Source organism: Schistocerca gregaria, chromosome 2, assembly GCF_023897955.1.
Source record: "Schistocerca gregaria isolate iqSchGreg1 chromosome 2, iqSchGreg1.2, whole genome shotgun sequence".
Classification (NCBI taxonomy): domain Eukaryota; kingdom Metazoa; phylum Arthropoda; class Insecta; order Orthoptera; family Acrididae; genus Schistocerca; species Schistocerca gregaria.
The window spans coordinates 39,414,445-39,436,207 of record NC_064921.1 but is presented as its reverse complement, the minus strand read 5'-3'; the positions used below and the strand labels follow the sequence as shown (position 1 = coordinate 39,436,207).

Sequence of the window (21,763 nt, the reverse complement as noted above, 5' to 3'; positions counted from 1 at the left end):
AGCTGACTGCAGTATGATTTTGCTACCACTAGCACACAGCGTAAGGACCACAAAGATAAGTACAAGAAATTAGGGCTCATATGGAGGCATATAGACAGTCGTTTTTCCCTTGCTCTGTTTGTGATTGGAACAGCAGAGGAAATGACTAATAGTGATGCAGGGTACCCTCCACCATACACCGTATAATTGCTTGCAGAGCATGTATGTAGATGTAGATGTAGGTGTCACCACTGAATGTGTACAACATTACAGGCATTGATCATTCATTTGCACATCTGGTGGGATTACCGAAAGATGTAGTACTTGCTTCAAGCAAATGCACTACAGGAAAATGGCAGTAAAAATTAAAGCATTATGTTCAGACTTAATGCTCCCATTCATAACCAAAAAACAGTCAAACAGTCATAACTTCACATAGACTGAAAGTCAGGTGGGATACCCACATAGGAAACTTATGTAGCAGATTAGAATGCATGAGCTATTTACTGCATGAACTAAAGAACTGTGTTGGCAGAGAACACCTATGTTTGTTTCACATTCTTCACATCCCATCTGAGTTATGGAATATTGTTATGGCTCTAAACTAGTGTTTAAACAACAAAAAAGACTATCAGCTTCACTGCAAGATTTAAATTACATGAATCATGTAGGTGTCATTCCAAATGACTCCATGTAGTGGCAGTACCTAGCTGTGTCTTTCTCAGTCAGTTCATTGCCATAACACAAGAATTGAGAGTAACTTGCAATAGCTGTAAATAATTTGATCTTGCCTACTTCAGTAAATTAATTGAGAGTGCCCACATATTGTCAAAAAACAAATTTAGGACTATCATTGTAAAATGGATGAAAAGTAAATGATTTTATTCTGTTCAAGAATTCCAGTAACCTAAATTTTTTATGCCAGTGCATTATATATAAACAGAAGACTGTGTTGTGTAGCTACATGTACATAATTATTGAAATATTTATTTGATGACATTGATTTGCAAAAATTTATCTATTATTCCTAATTGAAACAGTGTCCCAGTAGGAGTGCAGTAGCTTCTGTTTTGTCCTCCTGAAAACGAAATAACTGTTTGTCGCTATCTATAATTACAAATTAACTCCACCTCTTCTGCAATTCCAACCAAAATACAGTTTTTATGGATTTAGCTCCAGCTAACTTTGAGGAGCAGGAACTAAACACTGAAATAACCAACACTTGAGCTGTTTTCCAACACAGAAGCATACTTCTTTGCATTGCACAGCCATCCCTGATGGCACTTTGACAAGAGCTTAATTGGGGCACTGCAAGCAGTTGCCCTATGAATTGGCTGGCCCTTATTGACAGGAACTGTAAATATCTGCTTTTTCTATGACAATTCATATCTTCTTTGTCCAACTATGTAATTGTTAATTGAATTCACTGTTACAGCATGGAAGAGTGTGAAGCATTGTGCACTAAACTAGCTATTATGGTTAATGGACAATTCCAGTGCCTTGGCTCTTCACAACATCTTAAAAACAAATTTGCTGAGGGTTATACATTAACTGTGAAGTTGAAGAAGCCACGAAAGGAAAATCACATGCAAGACAGTGAATATTCTCACAATAGTGTGTCTGCCATAAAGGCTTTTATTAATGACACATTTGCAGGTGAGTAGCAGAATGCCAAATGAACAATTTATTCAAGTAACTGTTACGTATTTTGTAAATACATTACTGGTAATGCATGTTTGCACTTACAATGTAACCACTTCATTATTCATAGCACAACATGATACAAGGTCCACACCTACTTTCCTAACTGCACAGATACTAACATCCAAAACATGAAAACATGAGGGGGGGTGGGAGACTAACAAGACTTGTATGCCCTCATTGTTCAGTGAAGAATACACTGAACTGAACATTTAGGACCTGCCCACAGAAGACACACACTTTGATATTACTCCCAGTCTAACACCCAATTACCAAAATTTTTAATCTGCATATACTCAACCAAATATTTATTTATTCTATTTCATTGTAGCCCATAACCAATAATTGAAACAAAGGCTGTATTGATTCTCACAGAAATTATGGAAGATACATTAATACTTAATTTTATCCTACACAGTGCTACCTCCCGTAGCTATAACTATTTGTAATAATAATAATAATAATAATAATAATAATAATAATAATAATATAAAAAAAGGTATTTCTACTATGAATGAAAAGTACACCTACTACCAAATCTATGTCTGCTTTTGTTGTGATAACTTCAGCTTCCGTCTGTACACCTACTACCAAATCTATGTCTACTTTTGTTGTGATAACTTCAGCTTCCATCTGTCAAATTAAACAATACACTCCAATGTCCAATGTGCCCCCCCCCCCCCAATGAACTATGGACCTTGCCGTTGGTGGGGAGGCTTGCGTGCCTCAGCGATACAAATGGCCGTACCGTAGGTGCAACCACAATGGAGGGGTATCTGTTGAGAGGCCAGACAAACGTGTGGTTCCTGAAGAGGGGCAGCAGCCTTTTCAGTAGTTGCAGGGGCAACAGTCTGGATGATTGACTGATCTGGTCTTGCAACATTAACCAAAACGGCCTTGCTGTGCTGGTACTGCGAACGGCTGAAAGAAAGCGGAAACTACAGCCGTAATTTTTCCCGAGGACATGCAGCTTTACTGTATGATTAAATGATGATAGCGTCCTCTTGGGTAAAACATTCCGGAGGTAAAATAGTCCCCCATTCGGATCTCCGGGCGGGGACTACTCAAGAGGATGTCGTTATCAGGAGAAAGAAAACTGGCGTTCTACGGATCGGAGCATGGAATGTCAGATCCCTTAATCGGGCAGGTAGGTTAGAAAATTTAAAAAGGGAAATGGATAGGTTAAAGTTAGATATAGTGGGAATTAGTGAAGTTCGGTGTCAGGAGGAACAAGACTTCTGGTTAGGTGACTACAGGGCTATAAACACAAAATCAAATAGGGGTAATGCAGGAGTAGGTTTAATAATGAATAGGAAAATAGGAATGCGAGTAAGCTACTACAAACAGCATAGTGAACGCATCATTGTGGCCAAGATAGATACGAAGCCCACACCTACTACAGTAGTACAAGTTTATATGCCAACTAGCTCTGCAGATGACGAAGAAATTGAAGAAATGTATGATGAAATAAAAGAAATTATTCAAATAGTGAAGGGTGGCAAAAATTTAATAGTCAGGGGTGACTGGAATTTGAGTGTAGGAAAAGGGAGAGAAGGAAATGTAGTAGGTGGGTATGGATTGGGGCTAAGAAATGAAAGAGGAAGCTGCCTAGTAGAATTTTGCACAGAGCACAACTTAATCATAGCTAACACTTGGTTTAAGAATCATGAAAGAAGGTTGTATACATGGAAGAACCCTGGAGACACTAAAAGGTATCAGATAGATTATATAATGGTAAGACAGAGATTTAGGAATCAGGTTTTAAGTTGTAAGACATTTCCAGGGGCAGATGTGGACTCTGACCACAATCTATTGGTTATGACCTGTAGATTAAAACTGAAGAAACTGCAAAAATGTGGGAAATTAAGGAGATGGGACCTGGATAAACTGAAAGAACCAGAGGTTGTACAGAGTTTCAGGGACAGCATAAGGGAACAATTGACAGGAATAGGGGAAAGAAATACAGTAGAAGAAGAATGGGTAGCTCTGAGGGATGAAGTAGTGAAGGCAGCAAAGGATAAAGTAGGTAAAAAGACAAGGGCTGCTAGAAAACCTTGGGTAACAGAAGAAATATTGAATTTAATTGATGAAAGGAGAAAATATAAAAATGCAGTAAATGAAGCAGGCAAAAAGGAATACGACCGTCTCAAAAATGAGATCGACAGGAAGTGCAAAATGGCTAAGCAGGGATGGCTAGAGGACAAATGTAAGGATGTAGAAGCTTATCTCACTAGGGGTAAGATAGATACTGCCTACAGGAAAATTAAAGAGACCTTTGGAGAGAAGAAAACCACGTGTATGAATATCAAGAGCTCAGATGGCAACCCAGTTCTAAGCAAAGAAGGGAAGGCAGAAAGGTGGAAGGAGTATATAGAAGGTTTATACAAGGGCGATGTACTTGAGGACAATATTATGGAAATGGAAGAGAATGTAGATGAAGACGAAATGGGAGATACGATACTGCGTGAAGAGTTTGACAGAGCACTGAAAGACCTGAGTCGAAACAAGGCTCCCGGAGTAGACAACATTCCATTAGAACTACTGACGAGTTTGGGAGAGCCAGTCCTGACAAAACTCTACCAGCTGGTGAGCAAGACTCAGACTTCAAGAAGAATATAATAATTCCAATCCCAAAGAAAGCAGGTGCTGGCAAATGTGAAAATTACCGAACTATCAGTTTAATAAGCCATAGCTGCAAAATACTAACGCGAATTCTTTACAGATGAATGGAAAAACTGGTAGATGCGGACCTCGGGGAGGATCAGTTTGGATTCCGTAGAAATGTTGTAACATGTGAGGCAATACTGACCTTACGACTTATCTTAGAAGAAAGATTAAGAAAAGGCAAACCTACGTTTCTAGCATTTGTAGACTTAGAGAAACTTTTGACAATGTTGAGTGGAATACTCTTTTTCAAATTCTAAAGGTGGCAGGGGTAAAATACAGGGAGCGAAAGGCTATTTACAATTTGTACAGAAACCAGATGGCAGTCATAAGAGTCGAGGGGCATGAAAGGGAAGCAGTGGTTGGGAAAGGAGTGAGACACGGTTGTAGCCTCTCCCCGATGTTATTCAATCTGTATATTGAGAGCAAGCAGTAAAGGAAACAAAAGAAAAATTTGGAGTAGGTATTAAAATTCATGGAGAAGATGTAAAAACTTTGAGGTTTGCCGATGACATTGTAATTCTGTCAGAGACGGCAAAGGACTTTGAAGAGCAGTTGAATGGAATGGACAGTGACTTGAAAGGAGGATATAAGATGAACATCAACAAAAGCAAAACGAGGATAATGGAATGTAGTCAAATTAAATCGGGTGATGCTGAGGGAATTAGATTAGGAAATGAGACACTTAAAGTAGTAAAGGAGTTTTGCTATTTAGGAAGTAAAATAACTGATGATGGTCGAAGTAGAGAGGATATAAAATATAGACTGGCAATGGCAAGGAAAGTGTTTCTGAAGAAGAGAAATTTGTTAACATCGAGTATAGATTTAATGGTCAGGAAGTCCTTTCTGAAAGTATTTGCATGGAGTGTAGCCATGTATGGAAGTGAAACATGGACAATAACTAGTTTGGACAAGAAGAGAATAGAAGCTTTCGAAATGTGATGCTACAGAAGAATGCTGAAGATTAGATGGGTAGATCACATAACTAATGAGGAGATATTGAATAGAATTGGGGAGAAGAGGAATTTGTGGCACAACTTGACAAAAAGAAGGGACCGGTTGGTAGGACATGTTTTGAGGCATCAAGGGATCACAAATTTAGCATTGGCAGGGCAGCATGGATGGTAAAAATCGTAGAGGGAGACCGAGAGATGAGTACACTAAGCAGATTCAGAAGGATGTAGGTTGCAGTAGGTACTGGGAGATGAAGAAGCTTGCACAGGATAGAGTAGCACGGAGAGCTGCATCAAACCAGTCTCAGGACTGAAGACAACAACAACAACTCCAATGTGCGCTGGTCCACAGGCACAGCCTTCTGGTTCCTCACGCACTCGGAGGGTGTTGTGTTTGTATCTATTTCTTCCATTGTTTGTTGGCTCCCTGGTTGCAGGGAAGGATTCTCCTACTCCCTGGGAGCTTTGCTGTTGCCAGTGAAGAGCACAGCCACACGCCAGCCCACGTCATCCCAGTTCTGGCTCCTCAGGCAGTGAGACACGGACCGTGGCCATATTTCTCTATGTTGTTGTTATTATGGTGGCTGCACAAGTGGTTGTTGGCAGTTCTTCAGCCACAACTGTTGACTGCTGCTGCCTTCCTGCATTGCTTCTCAATCTTCTGTTGCAGCCTCTCATAGTGCAGTAGGCAGGGGTAGATTGATAAGACAGTGCGCTACCCGAGCCTTTCTTGAAATAGCATCAGCAATATTGTCCAAAATCTGTCATTCTGTTTCCCATAATATTCCTTGACATCAAGTGTTCTGTTCTGATTCAGTTGCTACCAATCAATATCAGCTTATCAGCATACAGCAGATACCACTAGATAGTATGTTCTTTCATTTCATTTTTACCGCTGGGTCTGTCTTTTACCAGTTCAATGACAGTAGGTGGCACAGGGGCTGTGACCAGCCGAGAAGTGTGTTAGACCTCTTGAGGGATTCAGGTGCTTTGTTCCCAGTCTTTTTTTTATGTTTGTCAAAAAACCAAAGATGCACCTTGCTGTTTGGGCATCATCCCATTCTTTCTACCATAGGCAAAGGCTCTGATTTTGAATTTGATGCTTTCTCGTGGCCCATAAATTCAGCACTTCATGATATTGTTCTTTCTTCAGCCAATACGTCACCACTTTTTCCCGTATGTGGAGATTGAGAGGACATAATCAAAGTGTTACTTCCAGTAGCTCAAAGTACCAAAAGCTCTCGTGAACACAAGAAGTATTCCACTTGGCACCCTGGTAACTATCCGTGTTGGTGTTATGACCAAAGTCTTTGAACCCAAGCACCTGCACAGTATCCCATGATTGCAGTTAAGATAGCATTATGAAACATTCTTATTCTTCACATTGGCCGCTTGTAATCGTAACTGGTGAGACTAATAATTTTGTTCACCATGTTCTTGGTTTTCTTGCTCATTTCTTTAATATGTTCACCATAACTTTATCATTCATCCAAGAAGATGCCTAAGTATCTGGTGATAATCTTTCTTTTAAGGGACCTTGTAATGGATCTGGGAGATGTATTGTTTTCTACCAGATTTGTCGATACCAAATTGAAAATGTTTTCTTATATTTTTTGTCAGAATTTTTTTAAATTGTAATTTGCCTTATTTTGTGTTAATTTACTTATATTTTTGAGAGTGACAGCATATTGATTACTATTAGTAGATGTGACGAAGAATATCAAAGAGACTGATTAAAAATGGAAGCTTGTGTGTTGTGTAAAATGTCTTTGATGATGGAGTTGTCTTTGACTGTAGTCATTCGGCAGTGAACTCTTGGTGTGTGTTGATGGTAGAACAACATGAAGGTTGCCGTCATAATAATTTGCTAGTGAACAGAAAAATATGAATTATGTCACTACTATTTTTATATAAACTTTAAGAAGAAATCACATTCCGAGAAATGGTATTTGAAGCACCAAAAATGAGGCAAACACATTGAACCAGGTCATTTCTGTCATTTCTGCAGCCGACGAATCTGCATTGTGGAATCATACTCCCACTAGACGACTGAAGCCAAGACAAATATCATCTTGTAAACATTTCACGGAAAAGGTACTGTCACGAAATATGCCAAATTTAAGTAAATAAAAATAGTGAGCATATTTCAACCTGTAAGTTAATTTCATGATCGGGTCGTTTAGAAGATTCCCTTTAACAGCACATATATGGTCCTTTCAGGCACAACAAGCAGTTTGACTCCTTGACACCACCAATGTAATTGTTGAAGGACTATGTTACATCCGTCTTCCCAGCTTCTTCTGGAGCTTCCCCAGTATTCTACCTATAAATTGAAATCTACCATCTGCTCAACCCATGACTGAGCCTATATGACCATTCAGTTTCATATCCATATAAAATGTTACACCCAGGTATTTGTATCAGTTGGCTGATTCCAACAGTGACTCATTGATAAAATATCAAACAATGGAAAATTCAGGATGGAATGTAACAATATTGTGAAAAGGGAAGTTGCTACTCACCATATGAGTTGCAGATAGGCACAACAAAAAGACTGTCACAAATATAGCTTTCGGCCATTAAGGCCTTTGTCTAAATTAAATAACAGACATACACATACAAACTCACACAAATGCTACTCACACACACAACTGCAGTCTCAGGCAGCTGAGGCCACCCTGTCTTTAAAGTTATTGAATAGTTTATAGAAGTTTCCCCATTTATCATTCACATTTGTTACATTGTAAACTGATTACCGTTTGTCATTTTCTAATACCACCGCAAGTTAATTATAATTAAATTTTCTTGTATACATAAATGTATCACTTTTACTTATATTGACATTCCCTACATCAATCTTCATAGTAAGGATTCTGTTGTCAAATATATTGTTTTCTATTATGTTTATGTTCTTCTTTGTTATGTTTGTGAGAATGTGGTCAATGCATGTCTGTGTTCCTACAGTAATACTTGTAGGTTCTGAGTTTATGTGGAAAACAGGTTATAAGATTAACATAAACAAAAGTAAAACTTATTATATTAAGAAACTGCTTATGTTGCTAAGAATCACTATAATAAATGATATGTAGACTTAATTATTGTTAGCTTTGCCATCTTAAGCTAACTGCAATTAATGAAACATAATTTCACTCCTGACACGTTTCACTTTTATTTACAAAGCATCTTCTGTGTTCACTGGTTTCCCGGCTTCATGTTTACATCCTTTGCACACCACTGCTTTCCCTCTCTTCATTAGTGGAGGTTGACTTCTAAAGACAACATTTTTGTACAGAAATAGCTGGCAGTCTTTTTTGCCATTTTCAGCTTTTTCTTCCACTGCATTGGCACTGTACCTCACCTCATTTATGGAACTCGAGTTCCAAGTAAGGTGAGCTACAGTGCCAATGGAGTGGAAGAAAAAGCTGGAAACTTCAAAAAAAACTGCCAGCTATATGTAAACAAAGACATCGTCTTTAGATATCAACCTCCACTAATGAAGAGAGGGAAAGCAAGTGGTGTGCAAAGGATGAAAACATGAAGCAGGAACACCAATGACCAGAGAAGATGCTTTGTAAATAAAAGTGAAATGCGTCTAGTGTGAAATTCTTCTTCATTAATTGCAGTAAGATTAAGACGGCAAAGCTAACAATACTTAATTGTTAGAGCTGCTGCAGAAGATGGCCATGTAAACAAGCATGATGTTTGTTTAAATCAACAATGTAGCACTATGCTTGTTTTAGTTTTATGCTTAACATATGTAATAGATTTAATGGCAACTGAGAAATGCAGTTCATGTTTTTGAGAGTGCAGTAATACTTCTAAAAATGGTTTCAAAATCAGAAATCCTAAGTGTTGGAATATCTTTTACACCTTCTGAATATATTTTCCATCTTTCTTTTTGATCTGGGCTTTGGACTGGCACTGGCGAAGATATATATATACAAACACACACACAGAATTACGAGCTTTCACAACTGGCAGTTGCTTCGTCAGGAAGGAAGGAAGGAGAGGGAAAAATGAAAGGATGTGGGTTTTAAGGGAGAGGGTAAGGAGTCATTCCAATCCCGGGAGCGGAAAGACTTCCCTTAGGGGAAAAAAAGGACAGGTGTACACTCGCACACACACACACACACACACACACACACACACATATCCATGCGCACATACACAGACACAAGCAGACATATTTAAAGGCAAAGAGTAGGGGCAGAGATGTCAGTCGAGGCGGAAGTACAGAGGCAAAGAAGTTGTTGAAAGACAGGTGAGGTATGAGCGGCGGCAACTTGAAATTAGCGGAGGTTGAGGCCTGGCGGATATCGAGAAGAGAGGATATACTGAAGGGCGAGTTCCCATCTCCGGAGTTCGGATAGGTTGGTGTTGGTGGGAAGTATCCAGATAACTCGGACGGTGTAACACTGTGCCAAGATGTGCTGGCCGTGCATCAAGGCATGTTTAGCCACAGGGTGATCCTCATTACCAACAAACACTGTCTGCCTGTGTCCATTCATGCGAATGGACAGTTTGTTGCTGGTCATTCCCACATAGAAAGCATCACAGTGCAGGCAGGTCAGTTGGTAAATCACGTGGGTGCTTTCACATGTGGCTCTCCCTTTGATCGTGTACACCTTCCGGGTTACAGGACTGGAGTAGGTGGTGGTGGGAGGGTGCATAGGACAGGTTTTACACCGGGGGCAGTTGCAAGGGTAGGAGCCAGAGGGTAGGGGAGGTGGTTTGGGGATTTCATAGGGATGAACCAAGAGGTTACGAAGGTTAGGTGGACGGCGGAAAGACACTCTTGGTGGAGTGGGGAGGATTTCATGAAGGATGGATCTCATTTCGGGGCAGGATTTTAGGAAGTCGTATCCCTGCTGGAGAGCCACATTCAAGGTCTGATCCAGTCCCGGGAAGTATTCTGTTACAAGTGGGGCACTTTTGGGGTTCTTCTGTGAGAGGTTCTGGGTTTGAGGGGATGAGGAAGTGGCTCTGGTTATCTGCTTCTGTACCAGTTTGGGAGGGTAGTTGCGGGATGCGAAAGCTGTTTTCAGGTTGTTGGTGTAATGGTCGAGGGATTCAGGACTGGAGCAGATTCGTTTGCCACGAAGGCCTAGGCTGTAGGGAAGGGACCGTTTGATATGGAATGGGTGGCAGCTGTCATAATGGAGGTACTGTTGCTTGTTGGTGGGTTTGATGTGGACGGATGTGTGCAGCTGGCCATTGGACAGATGGAGGTCAACGTCTAGGAAAGTGGCATGGGATTTGGAGTAGGACCAGGTGAATCTGATGGAACCAAAGGAGTTGAGGTTGGAGAGGAAATTCTGGAGTTGTTCTTCACTGTGAGTCCAGATCATGAAGATGTCATCAATAAATCTGTACCAAACTTTGGGTTGGCAGGCTTGGGTAACCAAGAAGGCTTCCTCTAAGCGACCCATAAATAGGTTGGCATACGAGGGGGCCATCCTGGTACCCATGGCTGTTCCCTTTAATTGTTGGTATGTCTGGCCTTCAAAAGTGAAGAAGTTGTGGGTCAGGATGAAGCTGGCTAAGGTGACGAGGAAAGAGGTTTTAGGTAGGGTGGCAGGTGATCGGCGTGAAAGGAAGTGCTCCATTGCAGCGAGGCCCTGGACGTGCGGGATATTTGTGTATAGGGAAGTGGCATCAATGGTTACAAGGATGGTTTCCGGGGGTAACAGACTGCAGACTGGGTACTTTTTTTTTTTTTCGAAATTTTCTTGAATTTCCCCACCCTTTAACGTGATCTGGAGACAACAGAACTACCCAACCTTTGCACCCATTGTTGTTCACCAACCTAAGTTCAGCACATGATCAACATAGCTCATCTCAAACCAACACTTTTTCGACTTTTTTCGCACCTTTATCTCTCCCTATACAAATCTCTCTTTACTTTCACTTTAACCTCATATTACCCTTTCCACCTACTAATACCATGTCAACCTCACAACATCCCTACAACGACCCCATTAAATTTTATTTACATTCCCTCCGCAAACATGCCTTCACCCTAGCCAGATTACGCTCCCATATTTTATTTACTCAGGCTTGTCTGACATTTGGCATTACTCCCAAAGGCCTCACACTTAAAGTTCCCATCTCTGGCTGCAATCCTTCTTTCCATCAGTCCTTATACCAGTTCCAAACAGCACAATCCATAGCCCTCACCCGCCTAATCCTTCACCTATACATCGACTCGGCCAATGAACACACCCGTCAACTCCTATCCCAAATCAAAGTCCTCAATCTTTCCTCTCCCACATCCACACCGGCTGTACATAGCATCCTCCTACAGGCCAACCGCAAATTAGAACAACATGCCACCCTCCACCTCAAAAAACTATCCAATCTCCTGGTTTCCCACCTCCGGAAAGGCAACTCACTCACCCTCCACAACCTTTCCAACAAACCTCAACCTCCTCTCATTGCACACAGACCCAGTCTCTCCCATCTACTCAATCTCCCACTTCCAGCTCCACTCCCCCCAACACCTCAAAATTCCAGTCAACACAATCTGGAACCACAACACCCCAATTCAGTAGTTAACCTTTCCTCCAAACCCCTCTCCCAATCTGAAACCTCTGTCCTATCCAAAGGCCTCACCTTCAGCCCCACTCCCAGGTTCAACCAAACTGCCCTTGTCAAGGATTTACTGTCCTACACTCGTAGTCTCTGCTGGAAATATTACTTTGCCACAAAGAAAAACAATCCTGATCCCACTCCTAATGATCCAACTCCCCAAGACACTATCCAAATTGAACCCTGCCTGCAACAGTTCCGTCCTCCATCACAGCGGGACCCACCTCCTCTTCCTCAAAATCACCCTCTCCAAACCTTCCAGGAATTTCTCACTTCCAGCCTTGCCTCTCAATCTTTCTTGAAAAACCTTAATCCTACTCCCAACATCACCACAGCCGAATCCCAGGCTATCCGTGATCTGAAAGCTGACCGATCCATCATCATTCTTCCGGCTGACAAGGGTTCCACGACCGTGGTGCTTGATCGTCGGGAGTATGTGGCTGAGGGACTGCGTCAGCTTTCAGACAACTCTACATACAAAGTTTGCCGAGGTAATCCCATTCCTGATGTCCAGGCGGAGCTTCAAGGAATCCTCAGAACCTTAGGCCCCCTACAAAACCTTTCACCTGACTCCATCAAACTCCTCACCCCACCGACACCTCGCACTCCTACCTTCTACCTACTTCCTAAAATTCACAAATCCAAACATCCTGGCCGCCCCATTGTAGCTGGTTACCAAGCCCCCACAGAACGTATCTCTGCCTACGTAGATCAACACCTTCAACCCATTACATGCAGTCTCCCATCCTTCATCAAAGACACCAACCACTTTCTCGAACGCCTGGAATCCGTACCCAGTCTGTTACCCCCGGAAACCATCCTTGTAACCATTGATGCCACTTCCCTATACACAAATATCCCGCACGTCCAGGGCCTCGCTGCAATGGAGCACTTCCTTTCACGCCGATCACCTGCCACCCTACCTAAAACCTCTTTCCTCGTCACCTTAGCCAGCTTCATCCTGACCCACAACTTCTTCACTTTTGAAGGCCAGACATACCAACAATTAAAGGGAACAGCCATGGGTACCAGGATGGCCCCCTCGTATGCCAACCTATTTATGGGTCGCTTAGAGGAAGCCTTCTTGGTTACCCAAGCCTGCCAACCCAAAGTTTGGTACAGATTTATTGATGACATCTTCATGATCTGGACTCACAGTGAAGAACAACTCCAGAATTTCCTCTCCAACCTCAACTCCTTTGGTTCCATCAGATTCACCTGGTCCTACTCCAAATCCCATGCCACTTTCCTAGACGTTGACCTCCATCTGTCCAATGGCCAGCTGCACACATCCGTCCACATCAAACCCACCAACAAGCAACAGTACCTCCATTATGACAGCTGCCACCCATTCCATATCAAACGGTCCCTTCCCTACAGCCTAGGCCTTCGTGGCAAACGAATCTGCTCCAGTCCTGAATCCCTCGACCATTACACCAACAACCTGAAAACAGCTTTCGCATCCCGCAACTACCCTCCCAAACTGGTACAGAAGCAGATAACCAGAGCCACTTCCTCATCCCCTCAAACCCAGAACCTCTCACAGAAGAACCCCAAAAGTGCCCCACTTGTAACAGAATACTTCCCGGGACTGGATCAGACCTTGAATGTGGCTCTCCAGCAGGGATACGACTTCCTAAAATCCTGCCCCGAAATGAGATCCATCCTTCATGAAATCCTCCCCACTCCACCAAGAGTGTCTTTCCGCCGTCCACCTAACCTTCGTAACCTCTTGGTTCATCCCTATGAAATCCCCAAACCACCTCCCCTACCCTCTGGCTCCTACCCTTGCAACTGCCCCCGGTGTAAAACCTGTCCTATGCACCCTCCCACCACCACCTACTCCAGTCCTGTAACCCGGAAGGTGTACACGATCAAAGGGAGAGCCACATGTGAAAGCACCCACGTGATTTACCAACTGACCTGCCTGCACTGTGATGCTTTCTATGTGGGAATGACCAGCAACAAACTGTCCATTCGCATGAATGGACACAGGCAGACAGTGTTTGTTGGTAATGAGGATCACCCTGTGGCTAAACATGCCTTGATGCACGGCCAGCACATCTTGGCACAGTGTTACACCGTCCGAGTTATCTGGATACTTCCCACCAACACCAACCTATCCGAACTCCGGAGATGGGAACTCGCCCTTCAGTAAATCCTCTCTTCTCGATATCCGCCAGGCCTCAACCTCCGCTAATTTCAAGTTGCCGCCGCTCATACCTCACCTGTCTTTCAACAACTTCTTTGCCTCTGTACTTCCGCCTCGACTGACATCTCTGCCCTTACTCTTTGCTCTAAATATGTCTGCTTGTGTCTGTGTATGTGCGCATGGATATGTGTGTGTGTGTGTGTGTGTGTGTGTGTGCGAGTGTACACCTGTCCTTTTTTTTCCCCTAAGGGAAGTCTTTCCGCTCCCGGGATTGGAATGACTCCTTACCCTCTCCCTTAAAACCCACACCCTTTCATTTTTCCCTCTCCTTCCTTCCTTCCTGACGAAGCAACTGCCAGCTGCGAAAGCTTGTAATTCTGTGTGTGTGTTTGTGTGTTTTGTTCATGTGCCTGTCTGCCGGCGCTTTCCCGCTTGGTAAGTCTTGGAATCTTTATTTTTAATATATTTTTCCCATGTGGAAGTTTCTTTCTGTTATATATATATATATATATATATATATATATATATATATATATATATATATATATATATATATATATATATTATAGAATTGTTGTATTATTTTCTTTTTGTTGACATTTACTTTTAGAAAATTATCAATGTCATTTCTCCTCTTCTGAGTGATTGTAGACAGTTGATAGTTTCCTATAGTGTGATAGGCCTCAAAACATGGCACTACACATAGTGGTATGTTTCATGCTCTACATTTGTATCTCGTTTCACTTTCTGCTTCGAGCATGCTGCACACTGGCACATTGGCGTATGTTTCTTTGAGTTTTCCATCTCAGTGATCTTTGAAAAATGCCTCTCAGTAAATCTTAGAGGATTCTCGTCTCCAGACCACCTTCCTCTGCCAGCTTTCTTCCGTTCTTTTGCATAAGCTTCAACAAGCTCTCTTACCAGACACAAATGAAATTCCGCTAGTTGCATTTTTCATCCTGTTACTACTACTCTGTGGAGAGCATCGGCATTTAAAATGCACAGATCCAGTAGGTGGAAAAAGAATGTTTTGTACCACTTGACAGTCTTTCATACTGATTGCACTGAACTCAGCAGCATGTCACAGCAGTCAACAGCACCCATACTCTTGTTGTTATCTGCAATATATTGTGGTTTCCTTAATCTTCCACCTGTCTTTCTGTTTGTCTTTTCCGTATCAACCATTTCTGCAGTATTACAGGTGGTCAGCATCCACACTTCTGTTTTGTCACACCATTTCATCACAAGGATTGTGTCAGTGGACATCAACTGTATTTCTCCTCATTTTAGTTTCTTCTGTAATTTTGGTATGTTGCATATGTTTTTGCAAACAGTACCACATGTGCTTGTTCCATGGTTATGAATCCAGAGGAACAGGCCTGGGCTTGAATACCAATTATGGACATAGAGCATATGTCCCCTTCCTAAAAATGGTTTCATCAATGTTGCTACTATGTTGCCACTTTTCCTCAGATTGTAGAACTCAATTTCAGTATTTGTGCCCATGTAAACAATGAAATCAAGGATATAACCCACCTGGCACTCACATAGCCCAATTTTTTTTATTCCAGAGCTACTTCTTTTGGAGGGAATGTGCTGTTTGAACAATAATCAACCTTTGAACAACAAGAGGCTTTCGTCAATGCAGAGCTTTTGGTAGGGATGAAATGTGCTGTGAAATGGAAAAAAAAGGATGAAAATCGCTTTTCTTCCAGTCAAACGTGTCACTTAAGTGAGCTGCGAGCTCTTTTCACTGGCCCTTCACTATCACTCTCAGACTCATCAGATTCTGAATGATACTCCTCTCTTGTTGACAGATGTGCTGTTCCAGCTGAAGTACACGGCACAGGACTGTTCCTTTGAGGTTCAGTCGAAGAATAATCACTACCATTGATGTCAAAAATTTCATTCTCACTGTCACTTCTAGTGAGAATTTCGATGATTTCTTTATCAGTACAACCACAGCGGCATGCTATTTTCTTCTCAAAACATTAACGTTGTCAACAGTAAAAGCACAGACGAAAACTACAACACAAGAACACAGCAGCAAATACTTGTGAGACTTCAACTGTGCCAGCGGAATGCTGAACATCTCCTAGGCACTTGGCACGAATATACGCCTGGGTGCGTTAATGCGGCCAGAGGCCAGAGGCCACGGAAGACATGGCAGCGCAGCACGTCTCAACATGTCAGGAGGACACGGGTGCCACTAAGGCAGTTGGTGTAGACACATTTAGAGTACCGAGCAGGACTGGTGGCACATGAAAACACATTCAGAGCACACAGGGACAGGTACAATGGTGCGCGTTAATACTTCCGGAGCAGTTAAAGGGTTAATGGTAGATATAATATTAAATTTAAGGATGTCTTTCCTGAAAGTAATGGTTTGATGTGTAGCCATCTATGAAATTGAAATATGGATCTACAGAAGTATCTTGAAGAGTACATGTAATAATACAAGAGAAGGAAAGTTACTACTCACAATATAGTGGAGATGCTGAGCTGCGATAGGCACAATAAAAAGATCCACAATCTTTTTGTTGTGCCTATCGCAGCTCAGCATCTCCACTATATGGCGAGTAGCAACTTTCCTTCTCTCGTATTGTTACATTCCATCCTGGATTTTCCATTGTTTGAAGAGTACATGGGTATACCAAATAATTAAAGAAGATATACTGAATAAAATTTGAAGAAAAAAGAAATTTAAGGCACAAAGTGAATAAAGGAAAGGATCATTAAGTTGCAGACATACGCAGTTAAAAGACACTTGCATAAAGCTTTCAGTCACAGCCTTCATTAGTAAACGAGTGACACCCACCATTCTTACACAAGCAAGCACACCTGATGCACACTCGACTGCCAGCTCCAGCATCTCCGGCGCAAGATGGTGGATTGGCGGTCTGTGTGCATGTGTTTATGAATGGAGTGTGTCTCTCTTTTACTGGTGAAGGCTGAGGCTGAAAGCTTTATGTAAGTGTCCTTGTGCCTGTCTGCAACTTAAGGTGTCTTCTGTACAATAAGCAGCAATCCCTCTTTTCCTACATTGTTTACATTCCTACCTGGAGTTTCATAGAGGAATTTTCAGTTTGGTAATGGAAGGATGTGTGGGCAGTAAAAATTATAGTGTGTGATGACCAAGGCTTAAGTACAATAAGCAAATGTTTGCTGGTTGAGTAGTTATTCAAAGATGAGACTTTCGCAAAATGTGAGGTGAGTTAGAAATGTAATGAGACTGACAACACTGTGAGGAATGTGGCAATACTGCGTTGTTCTACTTGTGTAGACAGGAGTGTTCTTCTCTTCCAGAAGCTCAGTTCGAGTTTCACCTCACTTGATTTTTCAGAGCGCCATCAGTGAAGTTGTGCTTTTGTTGTGTGTTATGAAAATGGAACAGAAGAATTTACAGCAACTTTATGCAATCAAGGTTTGTGTTAAACTCAGGAAATACACAAGTGCGACTTTTGAAAAGTTGAGCAAAGTTTTTTGCTGGCACAAATCATTTTTGGTAGGTGGAGAACACGTTGGAGATGAACCTAACTCAGGGAGATCTCCAGCTTCAACTGACAAAAACATCAAACGTTTGTGTTCTCTTGTGAGATCGGACAGACATTTAACAATAAATTAAAGATTTTCACTGTAGATAAAAATTTGACTGAAAATATGCACACATGGTAGGTTTCTGCCAGAATGGTCCTGAAAAACTGCTCACAACTGAGCAGAAGAACAATCAAAGAAAGGTGTGCATTGATCTTCTCTAAAGGTTTACCAATGATCGTGAATGGTTCAGTTATGTGATCACAGGTGATGAAGCCTGAATTTTGAGTATGAACCTGAGACAAAGTGGCAAGGTGAGGAGTGACACACTGAGACATCTTCTCAGCCAAGAAAAGCTCAAATGAGCAAATCAAAGATCAAAGTAATAGTGATTTGTTTTTTTGACAGAAGGGGTATCATGCATAACGGATTTGTTCCTCCAGGACAGACTGTCAACCAAATGTTATAAAAAGATGTCCTTGGAATATTCAGGAAAGGGGTGAATCAAGTGAGACCAGACATTGCAGACGAGTGGACACTGCATCACAAGAATGCCTCATATCACACAGCCACTTCCGGCATGGAAGTTTTGACCTCAAAAAGCATTCCTGTTGTTCCACAGACCCCCTGTTCACCTGATCTGTATCTTGTGATATTTCTTTTCCCGAAATTAAAAAAAAATATCTTAAAAGGATGCTATTTTTGGAACTCTTAAAGAACATTCAAAAGAATGTGACTGTCATGTTAAAGGCTCTACCAACTGAAGTCTTAAATGCTGCTACCATGACTGGGAACAACAACTCCTCTGGTGTATAGCTGCCGGAAGGAACTACTTTGAAGGAGCAATATTGTTTTCTGAAAAAAATCAAAACTTTAGTAGATAAAAAACTAGTCTCATTACTTTTCTCACACACCTCATAAACTTGGATGGAGAGATGTACCAAAAAAGTCTTAGGACTGAACACCACAACAGTATAATGTTTACTGCCAAAATTGATTATGCTTTGATTATTGTGAATCACTCTCATCCCTTCATAGTCAATGTCACTCCGTACGGTAATTTTGTAATTTGTAATTTATTTGCGTGAAACATGTAATCACATGCATAGCAATTGGTAGTACAATACAACAGTTGTTGTTGTGGTCTTCAGTCCTGAGACTGGTTTGATGCAGCTCTCCATGCTACTCTATCCTGTGCAAGCTTCTTCATCTCCCAGTACTTGCTGCAACCTACATCCTTTTGAATCTGCTTAGTGTATTCATCTCTTGGTCTCCCTCTACGATTTTTACCCTCCACGCTGCCCTCCAATGGCAAATTTGTGATCCCTTGATGCCTCAAAACATGTCCTACCAAACGGTCCCTTCTTTTTGTCAAGTTGTGCCACAAACTCCTCTTCTCCCCAATTCTATTCAATATCTCCTCATTAGTTATGTGATCTACCCATCTAATCTTCAGCATTCTTCTGTAGCATCACATTTCGAAAGCTTCTATTCTCTTCTTGTCCAAACTAGTTATTGTCCATGTTTCACTTCCATACATGGCTACACTCCATACAAATACTTTCAGAAAGGACTTCCTGACCATTAAATCTATACTCGATGTTACCAATTTTCTCTTCTTCAGAAACACTTTCCTTGCCATTGCCAGTCTATATTTTATATCCTCTCTACTTTGACCATCATCAGTTATTTTACTCCCTAAATAGCAAAACTCCTTTACTACTTTAAGTGTCTCATTTCCTAGTCTAATTCCCTCAGCATCACCCGATTTAATTTGACTACATTCCATTATACCCGTTTTACTTTTGTTGATGTTCATCTTATATCCTCCTTTTAAGAAACTGTCCATTCTGTTCAACTGCTCTTCCAAGTCCTTTGCCGTCTATGACAGAATTACAATGTCATCGGCGAACCTCAAAGTTTTTACATCTTCTCCATGAATTTTAATACCTACTCCAAATTTTTCTTTTGTTTCCTTTACTGCTTACTCAATATACAGATTGAATAACATCGGGGAGAGGCTACAACCCTGTCTCACCACTGCTTCCCTTTCATGTCCCTCGACTCTTATAACTGCCATCTGGTTTCTGTACAAATTGTAAATAGCCTTACGCTCCCTGTATTTTACCCTTGGCACCTTTAGAATTTGAAAGAGAGTATTCCAGTCAATATTGTCAAAAGCTTTCTCTAAGTCTATAAATGCTAGAAACATAGGTTTGCCTTTTCTTAATCTTTCTTCTAAGATAAGTCGTAAGGTTAGTATTGCCTCACGTGTTCCAACATTTCTGCGGAATCCAAACTGATCTTCCCCGAGGTCGGCTTCTACCAGTTTTTCCATTCATCTGTAAAGAATTCGTGTTAGTATTTTGCAGCTGTGACTTATTAAACTGATAGTTCGGTAATTTTCACGTATGTCAACACCTGCTTTCTTTGGGATTGGAATTATTATATTCTTCTGAAGTCTGAGGGTATTTCGCCTGTCTCATAAATCTTGCTCACCAGATGGTAGAGTTTTGTCAGGACTGGCGCTCCCAAGGCCGTGAGTAGCTCCAATGGAATGTTGTCTACTCCGGGGGCCTTGTTTCGACTCAGGTCTTTCAGTGCTCTGTCAAACTCTTCCCGCAGTATTGTATCTCCCATTTCATCTTCATCTGCATCCTCTTCCATTTCCAGTACATCGCCCTTGTATAAACCTTCTATATACTCCTTCCACCTTTCCGCCTTCCCTTCTTTGCTTAGAACTGGGTTTCCATCTGAGCTCTTGATATTCATACAAGTGGCTCTCTTACTTCCAAAGGTCTCTTTAATTTTCCTGTAGGCAGTATCTATCTTACCCCTAGTGAGATAAGCTTCTACATCCTTACATTTGTCCTTTAGCCATCCCTGCTTATCCATTTTGCACTTCCTGTCGATCTCATTTTTGAGACGGTCGTATTTCTTTTTGCCTGCTTCATTTACTGCATTTTTATATTTTCTCCTTTCATCAATTAAATTCAATATTTCTTCTGTTACCCACGGATTTCTATTAGCCCTCGTCTTTTTACCTACTTTATCTTCTGCTGTCTTCACTACTTCATCCCTCAGAGCTACCCATTCTTCTTCTACTGTATTTCTTTCCTCCATTCCTGTCAATTGTTCCCTTATGCTCTCCCTGAAACCTTCTACAACCTCTGGTTCTTTCAGTTTTCCAGGTCCCATCTCCTTAAATTAGCACCTTCTTGTAGTTTCTTTAGTTTAAATCTACAGTTCATAACCAATAGATTGTGGTCAGAGTCCACATCTGCCCCTGGAAATGTCTTACAATTTAAAACCTGATTCCTAAATCTCTGTCTTACCATTATACAATCTATCTGATACCTTTTAGTATCTCCAGGATTCTTCCATGTATACAACCTCCTTTTATGATTCTTGAACCAAGTATTAGCTATGATTAAGTTGTGCTCTGTGCAAAATTCTACCAGACGGCTTCCTCTTTCATTTCTTCCCCCCAATCCATTTTCACCTACTATGTTTCCTTCTCTCCCTTTTCCTTCCCTCGAATTCCAGTCACCCATGACTATTAAATTTTCGTCTCCCTTGACTACCTGAATAATTTATTTTATCTCATCTTAGATTTCCTCAATTTCTTCATCATCTGCAGAGCTAGTTGGCATATAAACTTGTACTACTGTAGTAATGGTGGAGTTTGTGTCTATCTTGACCACAATAATGCGTTCACTATGCTGTTTGTAGTAGCTTACCTGCACTCCTATTTTTTTATTCATTATTAAACCTACTCCTGCATTACCCCTATTTGATTTTGTATTTATAACCCTGTATTCACCTGACCAAAAGTCTTGTTCCTCCTGCCACCGAACTTCACTAATTCCCACTATATCTAACTTCAACCTATCCATTTCCCTTTTTAAATTTTCTAACCTACCTGCCCGATTAAGGGATCTGACATTCCACGCTCCAATCCGTAGAACGCCAGTTTTCTTTCTCCTGATAACGACGTCCTCTTGGGTAGTCCCCACCCGGAGATCCGAATGGGGGACTATTTTACTTCCGGAATACACTCCTGGAAATGGAAAAAAGAACACATTGACACCGGTGTGTCAGACCCACCATACTTGCTCCGGACACTGCGAGAGGGCTGTACAAGCAATGATCACATGCACGGCACAGCGGACACACCAGGAACCGCGGTGTT

General features: G+C 41.5%; 1 protein-coding gene across 2 annotated transcripts in view; it reads left to right on the top strand.

The window, feature by feature from the left end:
* Positions 1–21,763, top strand: part of LOC126336278 (phospholipid-transporting ATPase ABCA3) — a 639,220-nt gene that overhangs the window by 585,549 nt on the left and 31,908 nt on the right. For both annotated transcript variants that reach the window (XM_049999794.1, XM_049999793.1), the window contains exon 29: positions 1,415–1,635. In XM_049999794.1, the coding sequence (XP_049855751.1) occupies positions 1,415–1,635 (221 nt within the window). The remainder of the gene's footprint in view (positions 1–1,414; positions 1,636–21,763) is intronic.